At 40.1% G+C, this 27,737-nt stretch overlaps 1 protein-coding gene across 1 annotated transcript in view; it reads right to left on the bottom strand.

Moving 5' to 3' along the window:
• Nucleotides 1-3,979: 3,979 nt before the first annotated feature.
• adamts3 (ADAM metallopeptidase with thrombospondin type 1 motif, 3) overlaps nucleotides 3,980-27,737 on the bottom strand; it is a 157,030-nt gene continuing 133,272 nt past the window's right edge. The window contains exons 17-22 of the mRNA XM_047592550.1: nucleotides 22,069-22,232; nucleotides 16,981-17,137; nucleotides 15,611-15,743; nucleotides 9,511-9,718; nucleotides 6,892-7,009; nucleotides 3,980-4,566 (exon numbers count right to left, since the gene is read on the bottom strand). Coding sequence (XP_047448506.1) covers nucleotides 4,082-4,566; nucleotides 6,892-7,009; nucleotides 9,511-9,718; nucleotides 15,611-15,743; nucleotides 16,981-17,137; nucleotides 22,069-22,232 — 1,265 coding nt within the window. The 3' untranslated portion in view covers nucleotides 3,980-4,081. The remainder of the gene's footprint in view (nucleotides 4,567-6,891; nucleotides 7,010-9,510; nucleotides 9,719-15,610; nucleotides 15,744-16,980; nucleotides 17,138-22,068; nucleotides 22,233-27,737) is intronic.

The following is a 27,737-nucleotide window of genomic DNA, read 5'->3' as shown; positions in this document are numbered from 1 at the left end:
TGTTTGTTAAAAAGCAGAAATTCAAATAATAATAATAATAAAAAAAAACGAAAGGAACAAAAAATAAAAAAAAAGAAGAAGATGACCGGTTTTCTGTTGCAGCTTGACCAGCTGACACTGCACATACTGTAAAAACAAAACCCTTTCAATTTTTAATAAATATTCATGTACTCAATGATATATACATGTACTTTACATTGGCACACAGGAGTGAATGTGAGTAGTTCTTTGCTGAGAAGAGAACACAAAACTGTCTTTGTTATTGCAGTCAGATGCATGGTGGTTGTGAAGAAACCCCTTAACAAAAAAAAAAAAAAGCTTTCTACCTCCTGAACCTTTGTCCACCACAAAAAAGCCATTTAGAAAATACTCAGGATGAAAAAACAAAAAAACAAAAAAAACATGGTCCACATAAATACACCCAGCTTATTGTGCTTCCAGTGATGCTTTGTCCCTTGCAAACACAAAAACGCACAACAGCACCTTGTCCTGACTGAATATGAGATTGTGTAATTAGGTTTGAATGGATGACTCAAATGAGTGTGTGCGATGCCAAAGGGGTCGTTCGCCGTGCCAAACCCTCTGAGAATCAACGCCCGGCTCTGCAGCTTTTTGGTGCGTTGTCTTTTTTTTTTTTCTTGTTTTGTCAAAACATCAAGAGTACGACATCATCAGCAGAGAGTTGGAATAAGCTGGCGAGGAACGTGATAAAGAGCCTAATGTGTTTGTCCAGAGCTGGGAGAGAACTAAAAGGAAAAAAAAGGGAACATTTGATTGACATTACCAGGAACCTCTTGTCTACTGAATGTTTGAATAAGTTAATAAATTAGGTCCGAGCGTATCGATCTAAATATCGATAGTATCGATACCAAGGCTAGTATCGGTATCGGATTGATACTAGCGTGATGAGATAATTTCTCTTCTATACGTCCAGTAAATTTCTCCTCACAGAGTTCATGTGAGCAAGTCTGTGTGCGTCAGGAGCTTCTCCATCCTCACCTGTAGCTAAAGGTGGATATGGACAGAGTTTGACACTCAGATCCTAACATCACAGCAGCATTGCACAACTGGCACTGATGCCGTTGTTGAAATGCGTCGGAACTCGGAAGAGAAGACAATTAACACGGGATCCAGACCCACTTCTTTGGTGGAAAATGAATGAGCCAACTCTTACATTGTATAATGTATATTTTTGTTACATTGTTCCTTGCGCTAATGGTTTTTTGTTTTTCTAAAACAATTGTGAGCAGCAAAACGGGAATGATTTCATTTGTTATACTGTTTTATATTGTAATTAGTTACGGGAAACAGGTTTATTTGACTAAAATATTTGTCCTGTGTTTTACCATAATCATAATCAACTACCTAAAGGCAAAGTTACAAAGTTATTCCAAGATCATGACATTTCAAGTAAAAAGTATCGGTATCGATATCAGCAATACGAGCCCTGTATTAACTTGGTATTGGATCGATACCAAAATTCCCAGAGCAGCGTTCCAACAAACCCAGTGTGCTACTTCTGAGCGCTGGATGCTGATTGGCCAAAAACTTCACCACGAGTACCCTATAGTCTCCGTATATTATTCTCTGTTTCTCCGAATTCCTCAGTAATGTGTTTTCTGCGCTAATGCTAAATCACCTAGCCTACACTTTTGGTTGTTCCGCATGTCTCTGACAGCTACGACAGAGGAAACACTGCTCATTTCCCCACTGTGACATAAATAAAGGGTTATGTTTTCTTGTCCCATCTTATAATGGCTGTGGCATTGTGGTCAGAGATGACACAACATGGTCCGAATACATCCTGCTTTTCACACTATTTGAAGAATTCCTTAATCCCGTCTGTTCTGCGCTAAAGCTAAAGGACCTATTGTTGACCAGGCACGCGCGAGGGTAGCCTATACTTTTGGTTGTTGTGCATGTTTTTGACGGCTACGACAGATGGTCTGAAAACCTCTGGGTAGCACCAATGTTTTCCAGTGCTGAAAGTTGCTAAACTCCAGCAATTAGGAATACAAGTTTTCTGTTTATTTATTTAACCAGTGGGGAGCAGACAGACAATAAAGCCAATCACTGACTGCAGCTTTAGTTTGAAACTCAATAAACAGAAAGGCAATTTTAAGAAGCTCTGAGATTGTTTATTACAGATTGTTCTCCAGAACACGACTTGAAAACCTTAGTTTGTTTCTGTGAAATTGAATTGGCTCCATGCACAACAAGTTTCATTACTTGGAAATGATGTTGCATTGTTGGGTATTTGACCAGCTTTGACCAGTATTTGTTGAGTATTTGACCAGCTTCAACCTTTCTGAGCACCGTGCACATTTCTGATCCAAACAAAGAAGCACCTGGATGTAAGTAACGTGCACCAGAAGCTTCAGAGTGGAATCGTTTTTGTGGAATGCAAGTATTTATTGCAGACTCTTAAACTTCCAAAACATGAAGGGGGCGATTAGCTCCGTGCAGCATGATGGACAGTGGGCAAAAGTGCAGCTGCTGCCTCTTAAGCTCCGTATAAAGATAAAAAAAAAAAAAAGAATCGTTTACTCACTCAGAAAATTGCTACGTGTTAATTAAAGAGCCTTAGATGCACTGGATGGCAGAACATTTCTTCTCCCCTGTTTCCAATGTTTATGCGGAATCTGTTTCCTTTCTGAGTGGTGTCAAGAAAATGAGGGGGTTCGTTCCCTTAAAAGTACCAAACTATTTCCTTTAATTGTGCATTTGAAGAATTTGAGTTTTGCACCAGCACTGAAAAAGGAATAATTCACTCTCTATGTCTGTATATAGGGTCATCAACCAACATGTGGGTGGACCGATATTATAACCGGTTACAGGGGCTGTTTGAGCATATCCTCAGTTTCTTAAAATAATACTGATATTTTCATGTACAGTATTTACAGGAAGCTTTATAAATACCTCTCTCCATAGAAACTGAGCGGCTGGAAAATATACAACAAAAATATAATCCTCATGGGTTTTTTATCTCTCCATTCACCTTTCATATGCGCTTAAAGTACGGTATTTGTGTTTGTATAGGCAGACATTTCACAGCTGAACCGTCTCCACGTCAAGCTCTGTACACAGATTTTTGGCAAGAAAATGGCATTTTGTAAGACTCAAGTGAAGGGCGTTTCCAGCTGTTGGAAATTTTTGGATTGTTCCTGCTTTAAAATGGAATTAAAATCGAGATGCGGCACGGAGGAATTACACAAACGGCTACGCCGACACTTTCAACATGCATCAGTCCATGTAACTATTCCTGTACCGTGTAACTTCCACCCCGTGAGGTCTGCATACATTTTCACAAATTGAATTAGCCGTCATGACGCCACCTGTTGACATTTTTGCGTGCGCCATCTGCTGAGCATCTGTTAGGGGATCTAACGTACAGCTCCACAGACAACAGGGGCCTGATTCATTAAATGGCAAAGCAAAACAAACAAAGGGGAGGGAAGATCTGCCCCCCCTGCACCTGCCACCACCCCTGCTTCTCACGGCGTAGGTGTCAAAAAAACCCAAAAAAAAACGAGCGCCAACACTCGATGGTTCAGGAGGTCGCGAGTGCGGCTGCAACTATGCGACTGTTTCTGGTTTTAAACTAAGACAATTAAGGGCAGTGTAGCAGACAGAGGCATCTTTTAAAACTTTAAAATGGTCCTTTGGCTATTTTAAATCCCTGAAATGATTCATTAATATATTTTTTTTTTTCAAATGACAAAGATCATGTGCCCCTTTTACTCTTACTGTATATATATATTTTTTTGCACCTAAATAAAGAGTATGTAACACAGCAAAGTAACACAGCTGTCTCAGCCCAAATACCCTGGGAGCTCACTGTTAGATAGTCCATGTGATATTCGTATCAGGAGTGAAAGGGGGGGAGGGGGGAAGGGGAACTGTTAAAAACAAAGTGAACCAGCACTTTTCTTTCTTTCTGTCTGTTTCTCTCTTTGGTGTTTTTGGTGTGAGAAGACTCAGGATGAAGCTGGATTATCTACTGTACATTAAGAGTCCCGAATGGGGGGCGGGATGGGGTGGGGGTGGGGGTGGGGGAGGGGAGGGCGGGGAGGCGTCACTTTCATCTCTCCACTTCGGAATATGCAGCAGGCCGTCGGCTAGCCGCGAAGCCGCTCGACCTCTGACCCTCGTTGGAATCCGCCAGGGGAGACGGCGCCGGGGCAGAAAGATCCGCGTGCCTCGGAACCCGCCTCGGTGTGGAGGCGACCTTCGGCGTCGCCTTCTTGACAGGAGCAGGGGTGGTGTTGGTGCTGGTGGTGCTGGTGGTGGTGTGTTTGGAAGCCGGGGCAGATCCTCTGCCGGAGCCCTGTTTACCACCGCGGGTGCCGTTGGCGGCCACGGAGGCCGTTAACGTCTCGAGCAGCTGCGAGGCCGAGCCGAAGCGGACGTGCTCCTCCGTCTCGGCCGCCTCGGAGAACAGGGACGAGGAGCCGCTGCGTTTGCTGCAGGAGTCGCAGCACAGCTTGTTGTAGCCCGGAATGGAGCAGTATCTGGCTAAGACCTCCATTTGGCAGAAGATGGATCTGTCTCCATTGCACGGCTCATCTGAAAAGACAAAGAACATGTAGTGTGAGGTGGAGAGAGGTGGCTTTGGAGAGAGAACAGAGCGCCTCGATTTAATCAACGACTGACAGCACTGACACATATATATGCATATTCCTCCTGCAGCAGCTTATTTTGTTCTGCCTAAGCGAGAGCTTTAACACACTTCCTCTAAGCTTTCTATCTTTCATGTTCTTGAGTATTAGTTTTATATTCAAGTCACAGAAGTGGGCTTGTGTTTGAAAAAAAAAAAACAGTGTCGCTTAAGTAGACTGTTTTTGAAGCTACCACTGAAAAGAAAAATCCCACCCAAAGAGACTTGATGTAAAAGACTGTTCTGCTGCACAATAACGACACTTTTTAGTTCATTTAATACGTAACAGCTCCTCATCCAAGAAAATCATTGTGCAGTGGATAAAACATTGTTTCATCCACACAGTTCAAAAACATCTGCCGTGCAAATGTAACGCTAAAGCATAAGAGGCTTTCTCTTTGTTAACTTTAATGTGCCACGATCAAGTGACACTTTCTGATAGTTGCTGCAACAAAAAACAAATTGAACCCTTTGGTGGCGTGGGCACACAAGCTGCACAAGCTTTTTAGCTGCAGGATATAGAGGAACCTTTAATAATTTGAATGTTTGTTGAAGCCATGAGTGTGCATTGATCCTTTGAGGAAATAATTACTTTATACACAACCACGGTTAGCCTGCAAACAACAGACATTAGCTTTAAGGAAAAGGGAACAAACTGTGGGCCGACATTGAAGTCAAAGCTTTATTGTTTTACGTGCAGAACTAAGAGACCCACCATCAGCTGTCTGTTGCATCCACTCATGGTTCCTGCTTTCAGCGCCAATGCAAATAGAAAATAAAAAAACCTTCACGGTGTGAAGCTCTCTGGGTAGAGCTGTCTAAAGGCGTTTATGGAACTGGCATATGCACTAAAAACGCTTCATTTTAATGCAAAACATCCGGACGCATCAAGTAGCTTCTCAGCTTTTTCAATAGCTCCGCTCTTTATATTCCAACCAAATTTAAAACGGCTCTTTAAATACGAAGCCAGTGAGACGGTCTTCCACTTGTTTCAAAGTCCTGTGTTTCTCTACTTGTACTGAAGAACTTTTCCTTGAAGCTAAATAACAGAAGCTAAGAAATACCTTCTAATATCCTCCAGCAGCAGCTACGTATGCTATACTGTATACCAGTACTAGATGTACAGTATGTACAATTCTGTACTCTCTCCCACTTGACATCATGTATTTTTCAAGTTTATGCTCTTTTATGCTGCAGACATCAGTGTGGCATTTATGTTTCTCAGAAACAGCAGACATCAGCATTCAAGAAAGAGACACACACTCAAACTGAGTTTTGGATTTTTGATTTTTTTTTAATCTAATCTTTTTTGTGGTTTTTAAAAGTGTTTACGTTCATGTGCAACAAAGCCCCAATGACGACAGTGATTTCCCTCGTGGGTCATTAAAGTCTGTCTAAGTCTAAGACCCGTGTCCATTCTCTGATGAGTCGCAGCTGTTTTGGAGGCACCGGGGAGGCCTACACAACATTAGGAAGGTGGTCATAACGTTGTGACTGATGGGTGTGTGTGTGTGTGTATGCACTCTAAACTGCTGATTATTTCACAGAGCAGGTAGTGCTTTGTCTTCCTTCCACGCAGCCTTTGTTTTTAATTCATTCCTCTAGACAATCAGGTGAACTGGCAGACTTGAAAAGTGCTGCAAAGTCGAGGGCATCCTCCGGGGCTGATGAATGAAGCCGGGGCAGAAGTGAACTGAGCAACTGCAGTTCAGCTGAGGTCGGCTCCAACAGTGACTCAGTTCCGCATAGACAACCACGTTAAAATGTCCACTGAGCCTGGAAACCAAAATTGCCAAATGACTGGCTTTGAGTGCCAACGTGTCTGTATTCTGTTTATGTTTCAGTTTTACCATTGTAACTTTCAGACAAATTAATTCAAATGTGATGCTGACAGCAATGGATTACACAACTCAGAATGGTTTCAAAGGTGCACCAATTGATTTCCATGCCACCTGGAAATGAATGAAAGCCAACGGCTGCCTGCGAGGAAGGACAAACTACATTATTTCATATCAACAAAAAAAAAAAAAAGAAAAAACGTCTTGTTTTGGCTGTTTGTGAAAAGCGATGACGCATTAGAAGTCCTTTCTGGAATACATTACATGCCTGATTATGACAGTTTTATTCCCTTAGGTGGAAGCACGTCACTCTGAAATGTTGACTTAGTACCGGCTTGTTTTATAAATGTGGTTGACTGGAAGCGGCATCGGTTTCGCCTCGGATGACCTGCTTACCGTGGCAGGGTCCGAGTCTGCACGTCCTCACGGTCTCGGGTTTGTCTCCGCTGCACTGGTCTCCGATCCGGCAAGTGACCAGGCGCCTTTCCATCCCCTCTCCGCAAGTCACAGAGCACTGTGGAAGAGCACAAACAATGACTCGCGGAAAACAGTACAGTTTGTGTCGGGCAGGGCCGAGTGCAGACGGGGTGCACAGGCAGCGGTAAATGTCAGGGTAACTGGTGGGATAACAAGACGAATCGAAGTTCAATCACCACCTAGAAACAACACGTCTCGCCACACTGTGGGATTCCTGTGTGAGTGCACAGTGTTATCTGTGGGGAATACACCGCGTTATACCGCCATAACATTTTGTCTACTGGCTGACAGAAAGCTTAGTTTCCTCCGTGTCAGTGGCGATACTTTGTTTTTATGTTGTACCAGAATTACTTTACAAAGTTTAAAGTGTCCGTATGGATTTTCTGGCTGGAGAGTTAAACGGGAGGTCAACTTAACTTTCTTTTTTTTGTCTCACTTTCTTTCTTTTTGTGCATCTAAATGACCTTTTTAACGATAATGAACAATATGTTGTTCCAAATCCCAATCTGAGAGCTTCTAAAATACACGTATTTATAGTCATTTAATGCTCAGGATTTCTGCAGAATCTCCAAATCCTGTTTGGAGTAATTGGGCAAAGATGAGCTGAATTTTTACGCATGTCACGCCGCTGCGATCTGCCCATTTATAATGACCAATTTGCTTTAGTGCCATCCATCGCAGCGGACCGGCCTACGCATTCTTCTTCTTCCTTCTATCTTCCGGGGAAGATAAAAGCTCATCTTCGCCAAGGAATTATGAATGACTCTCTATATTTGGTAAACTTAGCAGTGCTATTCAGGAATAATAATGTGTCTTGGCCCGCAGCCTCACTTCAAATAAGAGATGGCTCTATTGTCTAACAACATCTTAAATGATCTCTCTCTCAATGGACCCGGTGCTCAGGAGCTGAGACAATGAGAAGGGTCTCTCGCTCTTCTCGCTGCTTCTTTCTGTTTTCATGAGCACACGCTTGTGAAATGACATTTCTGGCCTTTAAAGAGGAGTCTGTTTGAAAGCAAGCAATATCAGCTTAATAATGAATTGCATCCCCCGTGGCCCCCTGAAACAGACTCTTGGTTGAAAACTTCTATTAACAAGCAGCCCACGGACACTCCGCCTTTTTTTTTTTTTTTTTCCTCCAACCACCTTATTCTTTATAATTCATTTTAACTACTTTACTTTACTTTGCATTCAATATTGAGCTATTCAAATAATGCACATGTTCAAATATTAATTTTCTTATTTCACGAGCAACATGAATATGAATATATATATATATATATATGAAAAATGTCTAATCAATCAAAGATTTTGCGCTTGGCTTTTAGCAGCATTTGATCGGTTCTGTTCTTATTTTTTTCATGTGATCACCCTGGATGTTAATAGCTTCTTATTTCTTGATACATCGATGTTTGATCTGTATTTTACATGTTTTATGTGACACTTCAAATGTGAAGGTTTTTGCTTTTAAGGTGCTACATAAATAATGAACACATGAAACCCATCACTGTAAATGTTCCTGTTGTTGTATTGTACAGTGAATATATATATATATTTTTTTGTATATTTTGCATACTTTAGTGTGTTTTTATTTAAGTCTCAAGTCTTTTTTTTTTTTTTTTTTTAATATACTTTTTATGCATCAAACACTAAGGCAAACTGGGTTAGGGTTGCTCCCCCCCAGGGATGAATGAATCTGAATCAGTCTTTAATCTTGGCTGCTCACCCTCCTTTCAGTCAGCGCTGGTCTAATTTACATGTACATACAACGTTGAATCAAGGCGGCATCGAGGCACTCGGTAACACTCAAACATCTTCATCACTGGATGGATTCAGCTGAAGCTCCAAACACTTTGGGCCGATCATGTTTCTCTTGATGTGAACCTGGCTGGTAGTTTTTAGATCACCTGCTATTGTGGAACTAAATGTCAGGGAGGTAATTATGAACCCTCGAGTACCGTGGGCTAAATGTTCCCCCTGAAAACTACAAGCGCGCTGGCTCTGAACATCATTTCTCATTTAGATGAATAAATGTTGATTGAACGGGATTCAGGGATCCACGTAGTCTTTCAAATACTCCACAAGCATCTCCAATTAATAATTATACGAGCCTACCAATCGTCAGCGAGCGCTCCGGAATGCATTTATTCTGCATACTGCGTAGTGAATCTGAAGCTAACACAAACTGACGCTGGCACAAAGACTCGCGTCTTGTTTGCTCCTATGTGATCCACCACTCAGCTGGATGTCTGCTTTGTTTGCTTCTTATCGCGGCTCCGAGCGCAGCTCTCACTCCGATGACATGTGACACGGCTGTGAATTAAATATCGCGTGTCTCATGTTTTATTTCTATACGTTATTCTGTCAAGATCAGAAGCCACCGTGGCGTCGTGGGCTTTGAAAGCTGCTGTTGAATCTGCATAAACATTTAAGAATGCATGAGTTGCAGCTAGAAAGTTGACACGCGTGGTCGAACGTCCCACACCCACACTTAAGGAGAACTAAAAACGTAATGGATTATTCAAACTACACTCATACCTCAGACCAAGCTCCGGTTCTCCAGTGGGAAGGACATGGGATTCTGTTACAGGGTCTCCGGCTCTCAGGCTTCTCACCACTGCAGTATTTGCTGTGGACAGAGCGGTTGGTGCCATCGTGGAGGAACTGCACACAGCGAACGGTCCGGATCTGAAAGCCCAGGCTGCCGCACGTTTTGGTACAATGCTCCCAGTCTTCTGAGATCCACCTGGATGATGAAAACATGATAGAGGTGAAAATAAATCACTCAATACAAAATGAATAAGCAGCAAAAGTTGTTCAGGCTTATTTCTTTTGACAATGTTGAGCTGCTTTTTTTTTTTGTATAATTAAGCTTGTTAAGGCTCCAAACGTGAAATTAAACCACGAGAGAAGCTTAGAGGTCAACAAGTCATCGAGTTGACCTTTGACCTCCTCTTCATGGACCTAATGAGATGCTGCTTTTTGGTAAGGGGGTCACCAATCGAGAAAGCACCGGTGTAACTTGTTACTAGTGTTTTGTATTAGATTACGCTGACTTACACACTCTCAGGCCAAGTTTTGAAGAAGCTTTGTCTTTGTCTGCACAAATGGACTAAAAGTAGAGAAATAAATGAGATTTTTTCATGGTGTTCGCACAGAACTGCATTCAGTTTGTTTTTCACCTTCTCTTCACTTGTGTCAGTCTTTATATTGCAGTAGTGCAGAGTAGACTGAATGGACTTTTCTTTTTTTTTTTTTTTTGTCTGACTTAACCTGTTCAAGGCAAAGTTTTGAAATGCGACGCAAACTCTCACAATGTCTCAGTTGAATCTGTGAGGATAATCCATTCCATTCAAATTAAACCGGAGGGGAAACCAAAATTTTCCTCATTAAGGCGGTAACTTCACGCTGTGACAAAAGCCCCCGGAAGGTCTGCGCGCTGACTGATAGAGGTCTGAATTCGTAACCTCATCACACGATCAGCAAAACCTCTGATCAAACCTCATCTGACGGCCGTAAATCAAGATGGGCAGCAGCAGCAGCGGGAGCATGATTTCTAATAGGAAGCCTGAGTGCGGAGAACGCAGACAGACTTTCCCCAAACCTCTCAGAGAAAAGACAGACACACCAGCACCAAAGTAGCTACGCTGCTGCCGATGTTTCCTCCACACAAGTCATTATATTCATTTCGTTTCTGCAACACGCCTCTGTAGATGCCATGCTAAATTACCACACTTTTTTTTTTTTTTTTTTTTTTTTTGCTGCAAGAATTTGAATCCCAAATTACATAAACCAAGTCTTAACTGGTCACCCACACTTGGACAGAGCTCATCTGAAAGCATAAATGAAGTAAGTGCTTTTCATTTTTATGGCTGTGTAATCAGGAAGCAGCTGTTCTATCAAACACAGAACTTCTGAATAGATTAATCTTCTCAAACAAACTGGGAAAACACCTAGTGTGTGTGTCTGCTGGTGTTTGTGTGTGTGTGTGTGTGAAAAAGTATTAATATTTAACACGGGACAACGAGGACAATTTGCGTAATGGAGAATTTTGTAATCGGAATCACTGCGAACGCCCCTTAAGGCTCTTTCAGTTTGATTAAATTCTGGTTGGTTATGATTAGTTCACATTAATCATGGAAACAAACCAAAAAAGAAAGTCAGGCTAAGCACGATTAACAAACAAGCAGTGACTTTCAGTGTTATCCTAATTTAGTCTAAACTAAAGACAATGAGTGAACCTGGAAGGTCTTTGGTGATGCAGGATGAAGCTCAACTGTAAAATGTGAATGATTGATGGAAGTGGACAGTGTATGGCATCATCTTTACAGTTCACATTAGTTTTTTCGATCACTCAGGCCACATTCGGACTGGGACCACTTGTTCAATTGAGTGCATTTAAATTTCAGTTATATCACGTCAAGAACAATACAAAGTGCGTCAAGATGTTTTACAACTTCTGGCCTGTAACATCCAGAGAAAGAACCTCGATTTGAGGCATCTGATCTGGGTAGAGACAGAAAAAGAGAGAAGAGAGGAGGAACAAGCTAAAGATAAATCTGTCATACACCAATCAGCCATGATATTATTGCATAGGTGTTCCTTGTGCCTCTAAAAGAGTTGTGGGTGTCCTGTGGTGTTTGGTAACAGAATGTTGTTAGTGTCTGGTCTGGTCTAACCTGGTGCTACATGTCTAATTAACATTCACATGATTGAACGCCAGGTCCAAAAGTTTCCCAGTAGAACATCAAATTTAAACGTTGAATCTCCTGTCAGTGGTTTTAATGTTGTGGCTGATCGGTGCAGTGATCATTAATATGAATATGGGACACCCGTCCAAAATGCCACCTCTATAAGATTTAAAACATTTTCTTTCTGCACCATAAAGTAGTTTTATTTTAGCCAGTGTTTCAAAGTTTTTTCATCCATTAGGATGCGCAACACATGGCAGCTCAAATTCAGAGACACGGAGTTTCTTACCCCTGAGATATTTGTTTTCTTTGTTCAAACGCAGTTTTGCTGTGAGCTGAGGTCAAATCTCCACCAGTGAATCAGAACTTACGGCTACAGCTGCCTGAACAGCAGAGACAGCGAATGTTTGAAGGAGGCGACAGCTGGATGCAGCTTTGGAACGCTCTTATTATGATTCTGCTGGTAGCTGGTAGACAAACATGAGCTTACTGAGGTCTTCATTGTGTTACGCAGTGTCGTCTCAGACTCCGGAGGCTGGTCTCTAACCTAAACAAGCTGCTGTTAAACCATTAAACCCTGCTCATTCATATCTCTTATGACTTGTTGACCTCTAAACAGCTCTTTCACATAATTTATTTCAAATGTATCGGCCATGACTCTTCATTAAAGCTCCACAGATTTTTATTTCCCATTCACAGTCCTGTGACAGTTGTCTGCGTAGCGGCTACATGCAACTGAGTTGTGTTACTGAAGACAGAAGACAGAGCGAGGCTGCTTTTAATGAGCATAATTTTGTCATGTTGTCAAATCTAAGCCTATGATTGATCTTTTGTGACACTGCTCACCTAACAAGCCACACTGACTAAAGGATGTATTGATAAAGCAGACCCCACACACGGGTGGGAAAAGAGATACGAGGCCACGTGGCCCCCGTGCAAGTCTTATTGACTTTGGCTCAGTCTCCAAAGGTTTTGAGCCAATCTCGGATCTAAATGAGGCGCTAAACAAGCGCGAAGGGCTCGGCCAAAGCAGAGGCACGGACCCGAACCACTGAACTGTGAATGAATGACTACATCAAGTCCCATGATGACATGATGTCACCGTTTTGTAACTTGGCATTTCTGACATTTATGAGTTGATACTCTAGGTTATGTGTGGTTTTATTATCAGCCTACTTAAATCAGATTGACCTTTAATTTTAATCATTCTTATATGCCCTTTCCATGATTTATTATGAGGATTAGGAGATAAAAAAAAGGATCTCTTTCTTTCTTATACTTGTTTAGGAGTTAAGGTTAGAACTTGACTTTTATTATCAGATCAAAAAATAAAGACAGAGTGGTTCCGTGATCAGTCATTAGTTCTACGTAGGTTAGACTTGCTTTTCACATTCTTTGTAAATATATATATATATATATCTACACAGTGATCAGGCATAACATTATGACCACTGACAGGAGAAGTGGATAACAGCGACCATCTTGTGACAATTCAATGTTCTGCTGGGAAACATTTGGACCTGAAATTCATTCATTCATGTGGATGTTATTTAGACATGACCTAGACCAGACCAGACCCCCCACCCCCCTCCCACCCCTTGTTGGCACACGATGCATCCTGACACACACAAAAACGCTTCAGGAACAACTAAAAAAAACAAAAAAAACATGAAGAACAGCACCAGATGTTGACTAAACTCACTAGATCCCAAACTGATCATGTATCTGTGGGATGATCCACAGAGGCCCCTCTCCTCAACACATAGGACCCATAGACCCCCCCACTAACAACGTCCTGTTGTTCATTCATGATTCACAACTGTTTTGGAAGCACCATGGAGACCTACACAATATTATGAAGGTGGTCGTAATTTTATGCCTGATCGAAGTATACAAATATTTATTTAAATTGTTTCCAACTTCAAGATGAAAGGACACACACTGGCAAATATGAGTTCAGATGTTTACTGTAGGACCCACAACTTTGTTTCCCACCACCAAAGTCTCACCATGCCGATGGCAAGTTTGGAGGCTTGGAGGGTCGGCCCGACCCGACATGGAGCCGTGGTGACATTTGACAGTTCTTTCTTTCCAAATACAAAGCGGTGACGGAAATAAGACTTATATCTGTCAATACAAAAGCAACATAATTATGTTCTGCTTGTTCCATGTGGAAATAATTGGGGAGGGAATATATGCATGAGGGTTACCTGTGTTTTGTTATCTTTTATTATGTTGTGTTTTTTCCTCTTTGTGTTCAAGTGATCCGTCTTTGTCTTTTTCCCACCACTGTGATTACCCTCACTTGTCTTTGCGTGTTCCTCCCCTCATTGGTTTCACCTGTGCCTCATTAGTCTCTGTGTGTATATATATTCCCGCCTTAGCCTTTGTCTGTTTGTTTCTCTGTCTCCTTGTTTCTGAGCTATGTTTTCTTACCACAAGTATAATGTTTTCAGTGCTCTTTGTGTGCCAACTTCTTCAGTCTTTTTCTGATTTTTTTTTTTCTGTTTGGGTTACTTATTTTTTAAGTGTCATTAAACTCTTGCATCCTACCTCCTTTCTATGCATCATAATGTACCAAGGCAACCAGAACCTGAAACATTGACAAAACTGGAGACCAATTGTCAGATTCAATGTAATGGGATTGAATCATACAAAGTTGCTTTGTATGTGGACGAGTAGACAATATAGAATCAAATCTTATCAGGGTGGAAACTATTCTTTTTAAGGCAACAGAACTGACAATGGCACAATAAAATCCTCATTAAATCCAAAGCAATGCAACATAATATCGATCATGCTCAGTAGCAGACACTGTATATTGTTAGCATAACTGCCTAAGTCATATTTTAACGCTTTTGGGAAAACAAGAAAAAACACTTTATCTGTATTTTTATTGCTATTGTATTGTAAGGTAATTCAAAACATTATTTAGGCAATAATGCTGTTAGCTATTATGTGTTGTGTCAATAGCATTGTGCATTTATTGTGGCTCTGGCAAAGCCTTTCAGATGATTATAATGATGTGATCAAGGTTTTCTGAGTTTCAGCGTGACACTTGGCATCACAATGAATTGTGAATTGTGTGAATTTCCTTTGTCCTGTTGAAACAACACGTCTGTGGGAAAAACAAGTGGTCCTACAAAAACCACTGCAGCTCAGCTTAGTCATTGGCTCCAATTCAATTATGTGAAAACACTTCAAGTAGCAGAACAAGTTATCACATCCACATTCAATCATCATTTTCAATGAACTAATGGGAAAAGAAATGGAAAATAACAACTTGGTAAATGATTAACTAATCTCGCACCTGGATAAAAATAACTGTCCAAACGGGACAGAAGTATAAAGTGGTAATATTAGCGGGTCATTTCTATGAAGTCGCTCCAGGGATGCATGGTTCAGGGTTGTGAAGAGATTTAAAATTTGTGTCACTCCTGGAACCACCTTAAGGCAATTACCAAAGACAGAAGCAAGTGGAGAGGTGAAGTAATCAGTCTGTGCTCCTTTGAGAGGGGGCAAGAAGAAGACTGCCTACGCGTTGTCCATTGGGAATTTTAATGTTTCAAACAAATGCAAATTATGTAGAACTGCAGAGCAAAACTGAGGTCTTTGCAGAACAGTTTGCAGTCTCATGAATTATTTCTGAGAATTTGTGGAAATAACTATAGCTGTTATTATGACATACTGCACATATGTGTTATAGCTTTAGGTTTACCATTGTGTTCAGTGCTAAACATCATTAACATGATGTAGAAAATGTGTTTAAACCACAACTCGCACATCCATAAACCCAAGATCTGGGATATTGAGATAAGTTTACATTCCACTGCTCTCCTATTCTACCACCCACAATAGCACTAAGAAATGGATGCTTTAAAGTGAACTCAAGCTGACACAAGTTGTAAACTGCAACTACACTTGTCTTTTATCTTCTTTGTACTCACTGAGGCTGTGTGCAGTCCTGGAGGTTGCACATTCTGCGGATGGGTTTTGGCTTCTTGCCGGCGTCGCAGTAGCCTCGATGAACCATCTTGGTGTCTCCTTTCTTTCGGCAGCCGTACTTTGTGTACTGAAACCCTGAAGAACAAGTGAAGCTTTTTCATTATGCAGCATTGATTCACACAAGTGAATAAAATGCCAAATAGTTTAAAAGTTAAAATGAAGACGAAGCCTGGAATATTTTTATTTTTAACATGCTACCGTGTGGAATATTTGCCTCTTCCTTTAAAAGTAGATAACATCAATTACTATAGCAAGCTGTGTGGCTTTTCCTCCTTGGGGGAGAGCCAGAGCCACATTGGACTGAGGCCTTACTTCCAATGGGCGGGCTGGTATTAAATTATAGCCATTTGTAGTAGGCAATGTAGCTATTAAATTTACTCTGCTTAGTGTTTGTCCAAGGTTTTTTTTCTTAGACCTTAATCCTTCTGAATGCTTTGCTATGTGGAACATTTCTTGGACACTTCTGTGGTTTTTCTGCCTCAGGGGTACCACACTGTGGTACTACTCTATCACTAAATGCAATCTCTAGTGCTCTGTTATCACTAGAGGCTGAACAACTTCAGATTTAGTTTTAAAGTCGACTTTTATGCAGTGAAAGTCAAGTGGGAAGTCAACTAGTCACAGATGAAGTAGAAAGTGATGCTTAGCAACTATGAAATCGATTTTCTTGACTTGAATAAATATTTTATGCAAGGCAATTGAAGGTTGAACATGGACTACTGCCGGTCGTAGTCATCACCATAAACGGTGCGGCGCTCGCTCAGCGAGCTCTGTTTTACTGTAACTTTCATCTCTTGCGTGGTGCATTCACTGACATCAAGGACAAACAAATGCACTTGGCTCTACACAGCAACAATGTCAGCTAACAGAACAGAACTGAACATTAACACATGAGCTTATTAGTACTGTCTGCTGTGGATAAGTTGAGTCTATATAAAATATACATGACGGCACCGTCAATATGATGCTTTAAGCATCATGGCACAACTAGGGTTTGTACTGGCTAGTCGACTAATCAACTAGTTGACTAGTCAGTACTACCCCTAGTCAACACAGACCTTACAATCTTGCCATTATTATGGTATGAATATCATATCATCTTATTTAAGCAGGGAAAGTGTGGTTTGAGTAGCTGAAATATGTTTTTAAATATAAAGAAACAGCTTAAAAGCCAGAGCTTGATGAGAACATATTTCGTAATATCTAGGGCCTCCTTAGAATCTTTGGAGTCTGCCAGGAAACAGGAGGTGTGACTAAATGAGTAGGCTATTGTTTTCTATTCTTTCTAATTTGATAACAATTTAACCATTACCTCCAGCGCAAGGCTTGGTGCACGGGGACCAGCTCTTCAGAGCCCATTCATAGGTGTCCTCCTGGATAACATTGTTGTTGTTGACAGGAACTGAATCTTCATGGATGATGTACTTGTACATTAAAGTGGACCGCGTTTCATTGTCCTTGGGTATAATCTAGGAGCCGAGAGTGAGGGAGAAAAGAAGAAAGAATGACAGACAGTAGAATTATATCACCATCCTCCATGCATTTGCATTAAAATACGAGATTTGTGCAAATAAATGCAAATGTAATTTCAAGACAAAAGAATTGTTCGAGCATTTTCATGAACATGAGTCGTGGTTCAGTGGAAATGTTAAAACATACATGAGGAGGGTAATTTCCTAATAAGACAGAATAGGAAGTCATTCAGGTATTTTATTATATGTATTTTGTCACTGATATAGATTATTCTAATGTACTACACGTGAGAACCCTGTGAGAAAGATAATGTCTAATATTAAATCAAAGGATTCATTTTTATATGAATTTTTATGTGTCTATATGAAGAACATGATATCATCTGATAATTAACAATATAATGTGTGGCTGCAGAAATTAAATGAGATCAGTGTCAGAAATGACTGCAATGGGCTCCTTTTCAAACTACTGATTCTTACATAAAAAAATAAACTTTGGAAATGAATGCTGCATTAAAACGCTCTTCAGATGAGCTGATGCCTGTGGAGATTTGCAGACACCCAGGTCATGCAAACCAGGGAAACTGGACATGTTCTCTCACCCAAGCAGCTCCTTCGGTTCCAAACTATTAGGATTTTCATTTAGTTTTCTTTCCCCATTGAAAGGCACTCCACCAGTTTATTTATGACCAGATACTCCGGTGTCAGGAGGAAACAAGAGAACCCATTGGTTGAACCCAAAGGATGCTCCTTTGAGAACAACATCATGCACATTCAGTCAGAGAAGACAGATGATTTGGAAAAATAAATAAAGGAAGCCATTTGTGTCGAATTAAACTGTCACACCTTGAGGCAGGAGCCTTTGTGAAACTGTGGCAAGAAAAACAGGTCAAACAGTATCCTCCAATGACAGGTAAATATTTGGAGTTTCTGACGGGCAACACCCACAGATGTCCCTATTTAAACTCCAACTACTCTACCAGTCTTTTGAAATCCAAGAAGCTGCTCTGATTGATGTTGAAATACAAATTTTCACTCCTGTCATTTTGTTAGACTCTTGGGTCCAACTCACTGGACCATCATTCATTCATTCAGTCAGTCTCTCCAGACCCACAGAGGTCTTTACACAGAATCTTTTATTGAATAGCTGGATAGAGGAGAATCATGGTGACATGATGGGTATTGTCATCCGCAGTTCTAAAAGTTTCTCTCCCGGCAGATTCAGAAAACTTTATTTGTCCAATAAAGTGGCCAATTTAAGGCACAGTGAGCACAAACCCACTTACAAATCCTTACAAATCCACACACATCCATTCCTGTAACTTTTCACAAAGTAAATACAGCTTGTCGCCAAACATATTTACAGAGGAGTGTATCTGTTTGGGTTGAGCCACAGACCTGCCTTGGCGTATTCAATTTAGTTTTGCACCGGTAGTGAGAGACATTCGGACAATTGGAAGCACTGCGACTGCCCTACAGGTATCCTTTAAACCAAGTTATTGACAAAACAATCATGTATTTACAGCTCTCATTATGTAGTTGAGTAACTGATACATTTCATTAATAAATGTTCCAGGCAGACATGGGTGGCACCCAAAATTTGTGTGGAATAAAAGTGACACACATGCAGGGACACGGTGAACGCCTCAGTCATATGGCATTTTAAACTGAACGAAAAAGATTCTTGCAGCCTTAAGAGCCATAGCTCTCTTTCTAATTAACCTAGTAACCTACAAACTGCGTTTTCCCATGTGGGTTATTATTTGGTTGTTTGCTGACCTAGCTCCAGGAAGGATCGTGTGTGTTTGAGAAATTATTGTCCAGGAGGCTTTAGGAGAAAACCTCAAGTGGGATTATCAAAGTGTTGTGTTGAGAAGAGTTCGGATGTCAACTAAAAATAATGGCTCATTATCGATTTTTTTTTTTTTTTTTGTTTTGTTTTTGCATTAATTTTGCTGATCTATGATAAATGTGAAACCTGTATATTCTATTGACAAGATACTGATGTAATATGGTAAATATCACTGTCTGGAAATATATGATTTGTAATAAAATGCATCTGTGCATTCGGCTTGACTTTTAATCGTTTTTACTCTTCCTTCATGATTTTGCAACTGTAAGAAAACATGTTTCAGTCCTCCATGTCTTCTTACCAGATTGTCTTTCATCCTAAAACACAACATTCGTGGGGATCCGTCAGATATGAATTGTCTTCAGTGTGTTTGAAACAAAAATTGCTTTCCGTGAAGCCTAATTATCCCCCCTGTTGTAATGTGTGCACAAAAACCCGCATATGTGAACGAATGCCTCTAAAACCCCACTGGTGTGACAATGTGGGTATCCTTGAAAAAGGCAATAATGAGAAAGAAAATGATGATTTGAATCCAGCAGGAGGAGAGAGGTGAGCTGGAACCTATTAAATAGCCAATTTCTGAACGTTATGTTTTGGGCATTGGCTCAGCTTAACTCATTCATTCAGTTTTTCTTACAGCGTTGGGATGGCTAAAGGTCAACGGAGCCCTTTGTTGTCAATTTCAGATGTCAGTTTCTACATTAAAACACTAAAACATCCAAGAACAAGCTGAAACAGGGGCACATACAATTGTAGAGTGTCAAGTCGTTTTGCCACTCATGTGTATAGCTTCTTCAATTCTAAACTGTTTGGGCTGAAATGGAAACATTTAGGTTCACAAATGCAGTTAAACAAGTCCTTGTTTTTTTAGGACTCAGTGCTGCAGCACATTTAGCTTGAAATGGATGCTGCATCAACTATTAGTAGTAATGGAAAGTTTCAACTTTACTTTGAGTGACATTAACATGAACAGGCTTTTGTGTGAGATGCAGCCCTATTAACCTATATTATCCAAACTGCAAGGGTTCATATATAACTGAACACTTGGGACTGAATCTACAAGATCCTAACGGTGAGCTCGTATGAAACACACAAATTATTTATTGGATACATCTGATCCAGTATTTACCGAATAAAAAAGAATGTTTTGGGGTAACGTTTAGTGGCAAAATGAAGATGCTGCAATAACAGCACCTATGTGTGCGCAATTACGCATAGGACAAACCATTTACATGTCCTTTTGAGATGTAGACGCAATTTCTATGAGCAAAATTGCTCATAATATAAACGGCTTTGCGTGTGCCAAGTTAATATATTTGCATTTTCTCCACCCAGCACACGCAAAATTGCGCGTAAACGCCCCATATTGCATATTCATTGAAGTAAAGATGCTAACTGGATGCTGACGTGCTATTTTGCACCTTTGAAAGATGTAGCCCTTAGTGCATGCTGTTAGTAAATCAGTTTGCATGTTTTCTTTTGAGCATGCAGTGAGTTTGCACACGTTTTTGTACATATCAACGTTTGATAGATTTGGCCCTTGCTTACTAAAAAGTATCACTTCTGAATAATTGTTCTAAGAGTGCTTTTTTTTATTATTTTATTTGAGATCATTTCTACTTTTTATAAAAAGTGTATTGCATTGCTCTTAATGCATCCCCTGGCACAAGAATTCTTAGAGTTATCTTAAACGTTCAGTTCCAGCTTTGCCATTTAGACTGAGGTTGAGTTGAGAGGTGCCTGAGCAAGCAAAGAAGATCACACTGAGGCTGAAGAAATGCAAAAGTCAAAAGGCCATAAAAATATTAAAAAAATAAGTCACAAGTCTGTGAAAGGATGGAGGTGCTTCTATTAAGGCTCGGATGTGCTCTATAAGGCTGTCAGTAGGAAGTGGCACACTGACATTTACTAATGATTTCCCCGCTGTCAGGCGCAACGTGATGAGAGCAGAGGTGTACAGGAGCATTGCACACACAGAGCAACAATGAGTTTCGATGCATTTGGTTCAAACTAAATGTTGGTTTATTCCCGTTACAAAGTCACTGTATTTCCTATATGAAAAACAGCCATAATCTGAGACATGATGAGGTTTTTGTAAATTACTGTGTTCCAGATACGATGATTCACTCATTCTGCAGCAGCTGCTTGATTTGATCCAACTTCATAATCAAATGGATTTCAATTTTCATTGAAACGAAAGTGACTTTACCAAGCTTTTACCAGACGGCGTTTTAGCAAACCGTTAAAAGTTTACGGTTGTTGTTTTCATTGACTTGTAATGTATCTGTAATAAAACTAAACACTGATCAAGGATGGAATCAATGGATCTATTTGTAGTATCATTTTCCAGTCTGTTGAGCAACAACGTTCTTCTGAGCTCCTCCTTTAGCTCCTTTAGCTCCTTTAGCTCCGCGCCATCATACACTTCCATAAAAGTGTGTTGTGAACATCACACTGAGACAAACCCCTGATTTCTTAAAACAAAGTGGGGCGCTGAGTCCAGCCTGACTCTCATTACATTGATTGGAAACACTTGGAAACACTTCTGAACAGACGGACTCTAATTTGGTCTTGAATTTAACTTGGAGGTGCACCTCACTGTTACAGGCTTTGGCTCATTTTCCCGAATAAACCAAAAAGTTATTTCTGTTCCAATTATTTAATTGGGTTTTCTTTGTCTACTTTTAACACTAAGTTATAGTTTTTATGCAGAAATGTAGAAAATTGGCGCAAATACTATTAAGTTGCACTGCCTGTTTTAATATCTATCGGGTTTGATTAATGCAACTTAGAGTTCAGGACAAAAAACAAAACAAAGACTTTAAATTATCTGCATGGATATCCGAATTACACTTTGATGTTGCAGTTCCTCTTTTAAATCCCTCCTAAAACAGTCCGCTGCGTTTTATTTCCGGCGACAGGTCTGCATTAATCTAAGAGACACCCATGGAAAATTAATTACGAGAAGAAGAGTTGAGAAGATTTGCCAGAGTTGCTTAGCTGCTTCTTTCATTCAGCGCTAATTATCAAGCAAATAACATCTTTTTGAGCAGTATAAAAGTTAAAGTGTGATTACCAGAACCACCACAGGGTCGTGCAGAGGTCCGTCGGTGTGCAGCGTCTCCACGTCCTCCTCGATGATGTAGTGCCACTCCACGCCTAAGTCAATGAAGCTTCGGGACTTGACCTCTTCCCCTTTTCCATTGAGAATGTAATGCCCCGTCGCCTGGTTCTTGATTGCTGCAATCAGTCAGTAGTTATGAGCTGCTGGCAACACTGGAAAAATCTTACATTTTCTGACTCTGCAAAAGTAATGAAACGTGCTCTCAAAAGGGATGAGTCACAACCCTTTTCTAACCTACGGCATGCATTTGGATGGAGTACATCTGAGCTCCGTGATGTCTGACTCATCCTCTCATTCACACAAAAACAAGCTGCCGGATGTATATCGTGATAAAGCGCGCCAGAAGTGTGAGGCTGGAATTAAATTAATTCAAAGTTAATGGACATATGCTAAAACAAGCCTGCATCTCTGCCACTGTCATTTCCCCCGGTGCTCTGGCATTGAAGTCATGCTGAATGATGGAAGGAAAGCACAATACTATAAAAGAAAGCTTCTATTTCGATGCCATGTAACTTTTAAAAGCTTGATGAGCTCTAGCTGACGTAACCTGCAGATCCCAAGCCCAAATTAGACCAGAGAGCGCAACATAACCTAACCCTTTTTATACAGAATTTGCAGTACATACAGATTCTGGTGTGTCAGAAACATCTATTTAATTTTTAAAATGATCATAGCTGTGTCTTTTTTTGTTGTTGTTGTTGTTTTGTTTTTTGTGTGAGTTCACTGACCTGAGCTTTAAATATTGTTTTTCATTATTTAAAAGAGGCACACTAATTAAAAATCCTCAGTTTGTTGAAGTTGAGAGCTAATATTTCTCAACGCCGTTAAATATTCCTGACTAAGTTAGCAACATTCAAAACAATAATTTGCTTAATTTGGATTGTGTGGTTGCGGTTTGATCAGATTTAAATGCCACTGAACGCCTTCATCGCCTTCTGATTAATGCTCAATGATTCATGAGTGCCTAATTGGCGAATTGCATTAGGCTTGTTTGACACGGACCATGCATACGGGAGCAGGCAGCAGAAAGCGGCTGAGACAAAGTGCTGCAGTGAAGTCTGTACGGGAAATCGCAGCAACACGTGTCCTTTTAGACCTGATCCTAATTTACTAAAACACCATCGGACCAGATTCTATCAGTCAGGATATGTTGGCGGTTCATGGTTCAGCCTCCAGTTTATTTTCATTATCATGTAAATTGATATCACTTTGCCTCTGTATATAAATTGGCTGAGCCGACCCATCTCTCTCACACTGCATGAACAAACAGCCAAACACGGGGGAAAGCATTATCAGTCACTAGCTTTCATTACTGCTCTGTCAGCTATTTGGACGTCGGTGAGTCATATATATCACAACTCATGATCAATGAACTGATTTTAATTATTGGCTCATTTGAAATATTGACACATGGACAAATGTAAGCCGGTCAGGAATGTCCAAGCGATCCATCTCAACCTGTCATTTCACAAACAATGGCGGTGGAATGAAGGATGAATAATTATGTTTCTGCAACAGTCCATTTTCAAGCATAAGACTTTCAATTGCTCTGAAAGGAAGGCACTCCATCGTATGTCAGAAGTACACTCTACATGACAGCACCCAACTGCTATTATAGGACTAAAGTGGCTTCTTGTCTCTTCAATTTTTTTTTTTCTTCCCATCCGGAGCCACAAGTGAACGCCGTAGTAAAAGCAATCACACCATACAAATGATTTGATTATTCTAAATAATTATAATGGTGAAAATTCCTAGTAATCATAGAAGTGAAACCCTGTGACGATGGAAACAAGGAGGAATTTGGAGGCCAGGTCAGGTTCTTTGTGTTTTTTGTGTGTGTGTGTCTGGGGATGGCTGCTGTAAACCAAAGGAGCCTGGTCTGGTCTAGGTGGGTGCTACACGTCTAAGTAACATCCTCATAGATGAATGCCAGGTCCAGAATTGTCACAAGATGGTAAATAACACTGACCATCTTGTGATAATTCAATCTCCTGTTGTGGTCATAATGTTATGCCTGATCGGTATATACATACGTATATTTGCAAAGAATTTGAAAATCAAGTCTAACCAACATAAAACCAATAATCCCAGAGCCGCTCTACCGTCTTTATTTTTTTTTTTTTGATCTGATAATAACCAAGTAGAAGAAAGCCAGAGATCCTTTTATATCTCCTAATCTTATGATGAATTTAAAATGAATCATGCAAAGGGCGTATAGGAATGATTAAAAATGAAACGTCAACTTGTTTTAAGTAGGCTGACGTCTCTGCAACATCGACACAAACGAAAAAAGTTTCCCAGCAGAACAGTGAATTGTCACAATTGTCAGTGTTATTTACTTCTCCTGTCAGTGGTCATAATGTTGTGGCGTATGTTGAGACTAGTTAAACTCGGTTCCCACTTCCAAGGCTTTTTCGCCTACTCTCCCTACAACTCACTAAATTTGATCGACATTAAATATTCGTGTGTGTACGTCCCACAGCACAAAACAAGAGTTAATGAGGGATATACTTGAATTTACAGAAACTCAGCAACATTCTGAGGAAAGGCGTGAGGAGCACAGGCCTGCATGGATGAAAATGTTCAAGTTCTGTTTGCAGTTTGTACAAAGAATAAAGTTCCTCTCTTTTCTTTGTCTTTATTTTAAAAATAAACTTATTTTTCTACAGTTCATCTCAGAATTAATGAGAAATTAAATCTTTCTGTCTTTGTTTTTAGGTACCTTGACTGATAAAATACAGAGCTGTGAAACATGTCAAAGCTCATTATGACTTCCACAAAGTCAGGAGGAGGCAAATTAGTATGATGATGCCATCACTATTATCCCAAATCAATGGGGGTCACCACCTTGTATTAAGGCACCGAAAACTAACCACCAAATCTACTTTGATTGACATTAGAAAAGGCTGTAGGCGGTCGACTGTAATATAACTGCAAATAATATAATGGCAACATAATCTTGACTGCTTCAGGCAGACTTGTCACGACTGCGTAGGACTGAACGTGATTGTTTCTATTCCCATCAGCTTTTCAGTCAAAGCTTTTTAAGGTAGATTTGCAAGTGATTTTGCGTTATGTAAATTAAACTGACATTAAAAGCCACTTTATTATAATTTTTTTTTTTTAAAGGCTAGACGTCCAAACAATTTGGTGACAAGCTCCTCTTAACAAAGACACAAATGAGGTCGGTTGACAAGTGTTGGCTTTGATTCTGGAGTGTCTTTTGTTCCTAAACCAAAGACGGAGTCAGGGGCTAATTAGTGGCTTATGTATTTCCACTAATGTAAGCCTCACATTTTGGCACGTCTTTTAACTTCCTAAACTAATAGTTACCATTTTATTTTTTTATTTTATGAGCTCTGGCGCCATTATATAGGGTTGTATATGTTCATGAGAAAAATGCAACTATTTGAGTTTTCACAAACGAAGTAGAGGAATTTTCCTCGAAATTCAGCGTTTGTTTCAGAGGATTGTTTTGTGACTGGATTGTAATTGTTTGTTTTTTGTGCAATATATTTATCCTTTACCCATCTTTTTTTATAGAACATTTGTGTGCATGGACATACTGTTTCTGTTTAGTATTCCTGCTGTGCTGTGAGCCATTGCACCAGTATAAGTCTGTCTAGTCTAAGCATTCGGTCTCGTATGCTGAGTTTTTTTTTATTATTCTAAAAGCTGCACTTTCAACCAACCCACTTAGTGTTAATTAGCCACAGTTGCTGGATACATTTGCTAGCAATGGTTGTTATTTCCAACTGAAATCTGTTTTCAGAGTGAAATTAAATTCCCTTTAAATGACCACAAGTCTTAAAAGTTAATCCTGTTGCAGTTTTCCTTGTAACTGCTTCACGTGCCATGAGAGACCAGAAAGATTTACAGACGTAGTAACATCAGCTAAGAGGATTTTTTTTTTTTTAACTATTCAATCAATGTAATCTTTTTACTTTTCGAAAAACATTCTTGGTGATATTTCTGAAAATTGTGTAAATGTCATGGAATCACCTCATGACAAGTCATCCTGAGGTAGCAATTCTAAGACTGATACGAGATGTACAAATCCACTTTTGTAACACTTTGTGTGTTCCAGTGTGTTTGTTCTTGTGCAGCCATCGTTCTGAGGACCACTGGGTGCGTTCGTGCAAAGTGAGGACATTTTGGCCAGTGCTCACTTCTTTGCAAGGACATTTGAGGGATAAGACTTTTAGGATTTAATGGTATGATTAGAGTTAGGCACTCAGTTGAGATGATTAGGGTAAAGGACTATAACTGCATTATGTCAATGAATGTCCTCACAGAAATGACCCCACAAATGACTGTGTGTATTTACACAATTCTCTTTACTATACTTTATTATCTGACTCGGTTTAGCTACCTTAGCTATGTCAAAGACATGTCCCAGCCAGACATTTCTTTATTTATTTGTAATGTTTATTTATTTGTAATGTTAATCTCACTGAGCTCTTTGAACATCACGCTGCCTCTGGCTGAGGAGATCGATACTGACCTGTTTCACCTGGTGGCTGGAATGGACTGATCGACTAAATAAATCATGCTGTCTTCAGGCAACAGGAACATGAAACCAAAATATTTAGGCTCCGCTTTCATGCCGTCAATCATCCACCTGACAACTGTACGCATGGATCCTCCACTGGTCTGTTTACAGGGAATAAATAATTTGTCTTCTTTTTTTCTTTTTTTTTCTGAACTTTCATGTTCTTTCAGTATTTTCAGTCGGGGGGGGGTCTAAGTAGTTAATTCAAACCTGCATTAATCGATATCTTTATATGAAGTCATAGGTCTTTAACAGGGGGTCCGCAACCCCTAGGGGTCTGCGGAGGTACTGCAAGGGGGGGGTCGCAACATCTTTGGTTGATTAGACATTTTTTATATATATATATTACCCCCAAAAACTTGAATTTCTTTAAATACACATTAATGTGAATCCAACATATTTTAGTAAAGGTATAAATGGAGGCAGAAGACGTTATCTTTTATTCAGTACTTCACTCATTCATCGATACAGGAGGTGTCTCAACAGCGCACCGTTTCACACAAGGATCCACACTAGCTGAGACCTGTCAATCTAAGCCTCCCGTGCACTGTTGAACTGCTACTTGACTTCAACTTTTATATCTCCTAATCTTATAATGAACTGAATAATTTTGAGCTGCACTGATAATCCACTTTGTGCTCACTCTTTTGTTGTTCTTTTACTAAGAAGCTCAGATAAACCAAATGAATAGAAGGACTCACTCACAATGCAGCTTATTGTTGTCATTGTTACACTAATACGTGATGATTTATAGCCACAGTGATTTATTCACTATTGTGTCACCAGAATACCAGCATCAATAAACATTTTTCTTTGTGAAAATCCTAGCGAATTGAATGTATTTTACTTGGGGCCCTGGACAATTATGGGATATACCTTTTTTATACATATAGACTACAGATTTACACAGTCTGTACTCACAACTACATTATGTGAGAGATCAGCATAGTTACAATACCAGGCAGGCTACCAGGGATTCTTTATGAAACCAAGACCCAGAACAGATGCAGTCTGCAGGTCTGTGGAACAGGTTGCTAGCTATGATTAGTGAAGCACTGACTAAGGCAAG

This window comes from Mugil cephalus, chromosome 8, assembly GCF_022458985.1.
Source record: "Mugil cephalus isolate CIBA_MC_2020 chromosome 8, CIBA_Mcephalus_1.1, whole genome shotgun sequence".
NCBI lineage: Eukaryota > Metazoa > Chordata > Actinopteri > Mugiliformes > Mugilidae > Mugil > Mugil cephalus.
The sequence above is the reverse complement of the archived record's forward strand: the minus strand, read 5'-3'. Positions and strand labels throughout refer to the sequence as shown.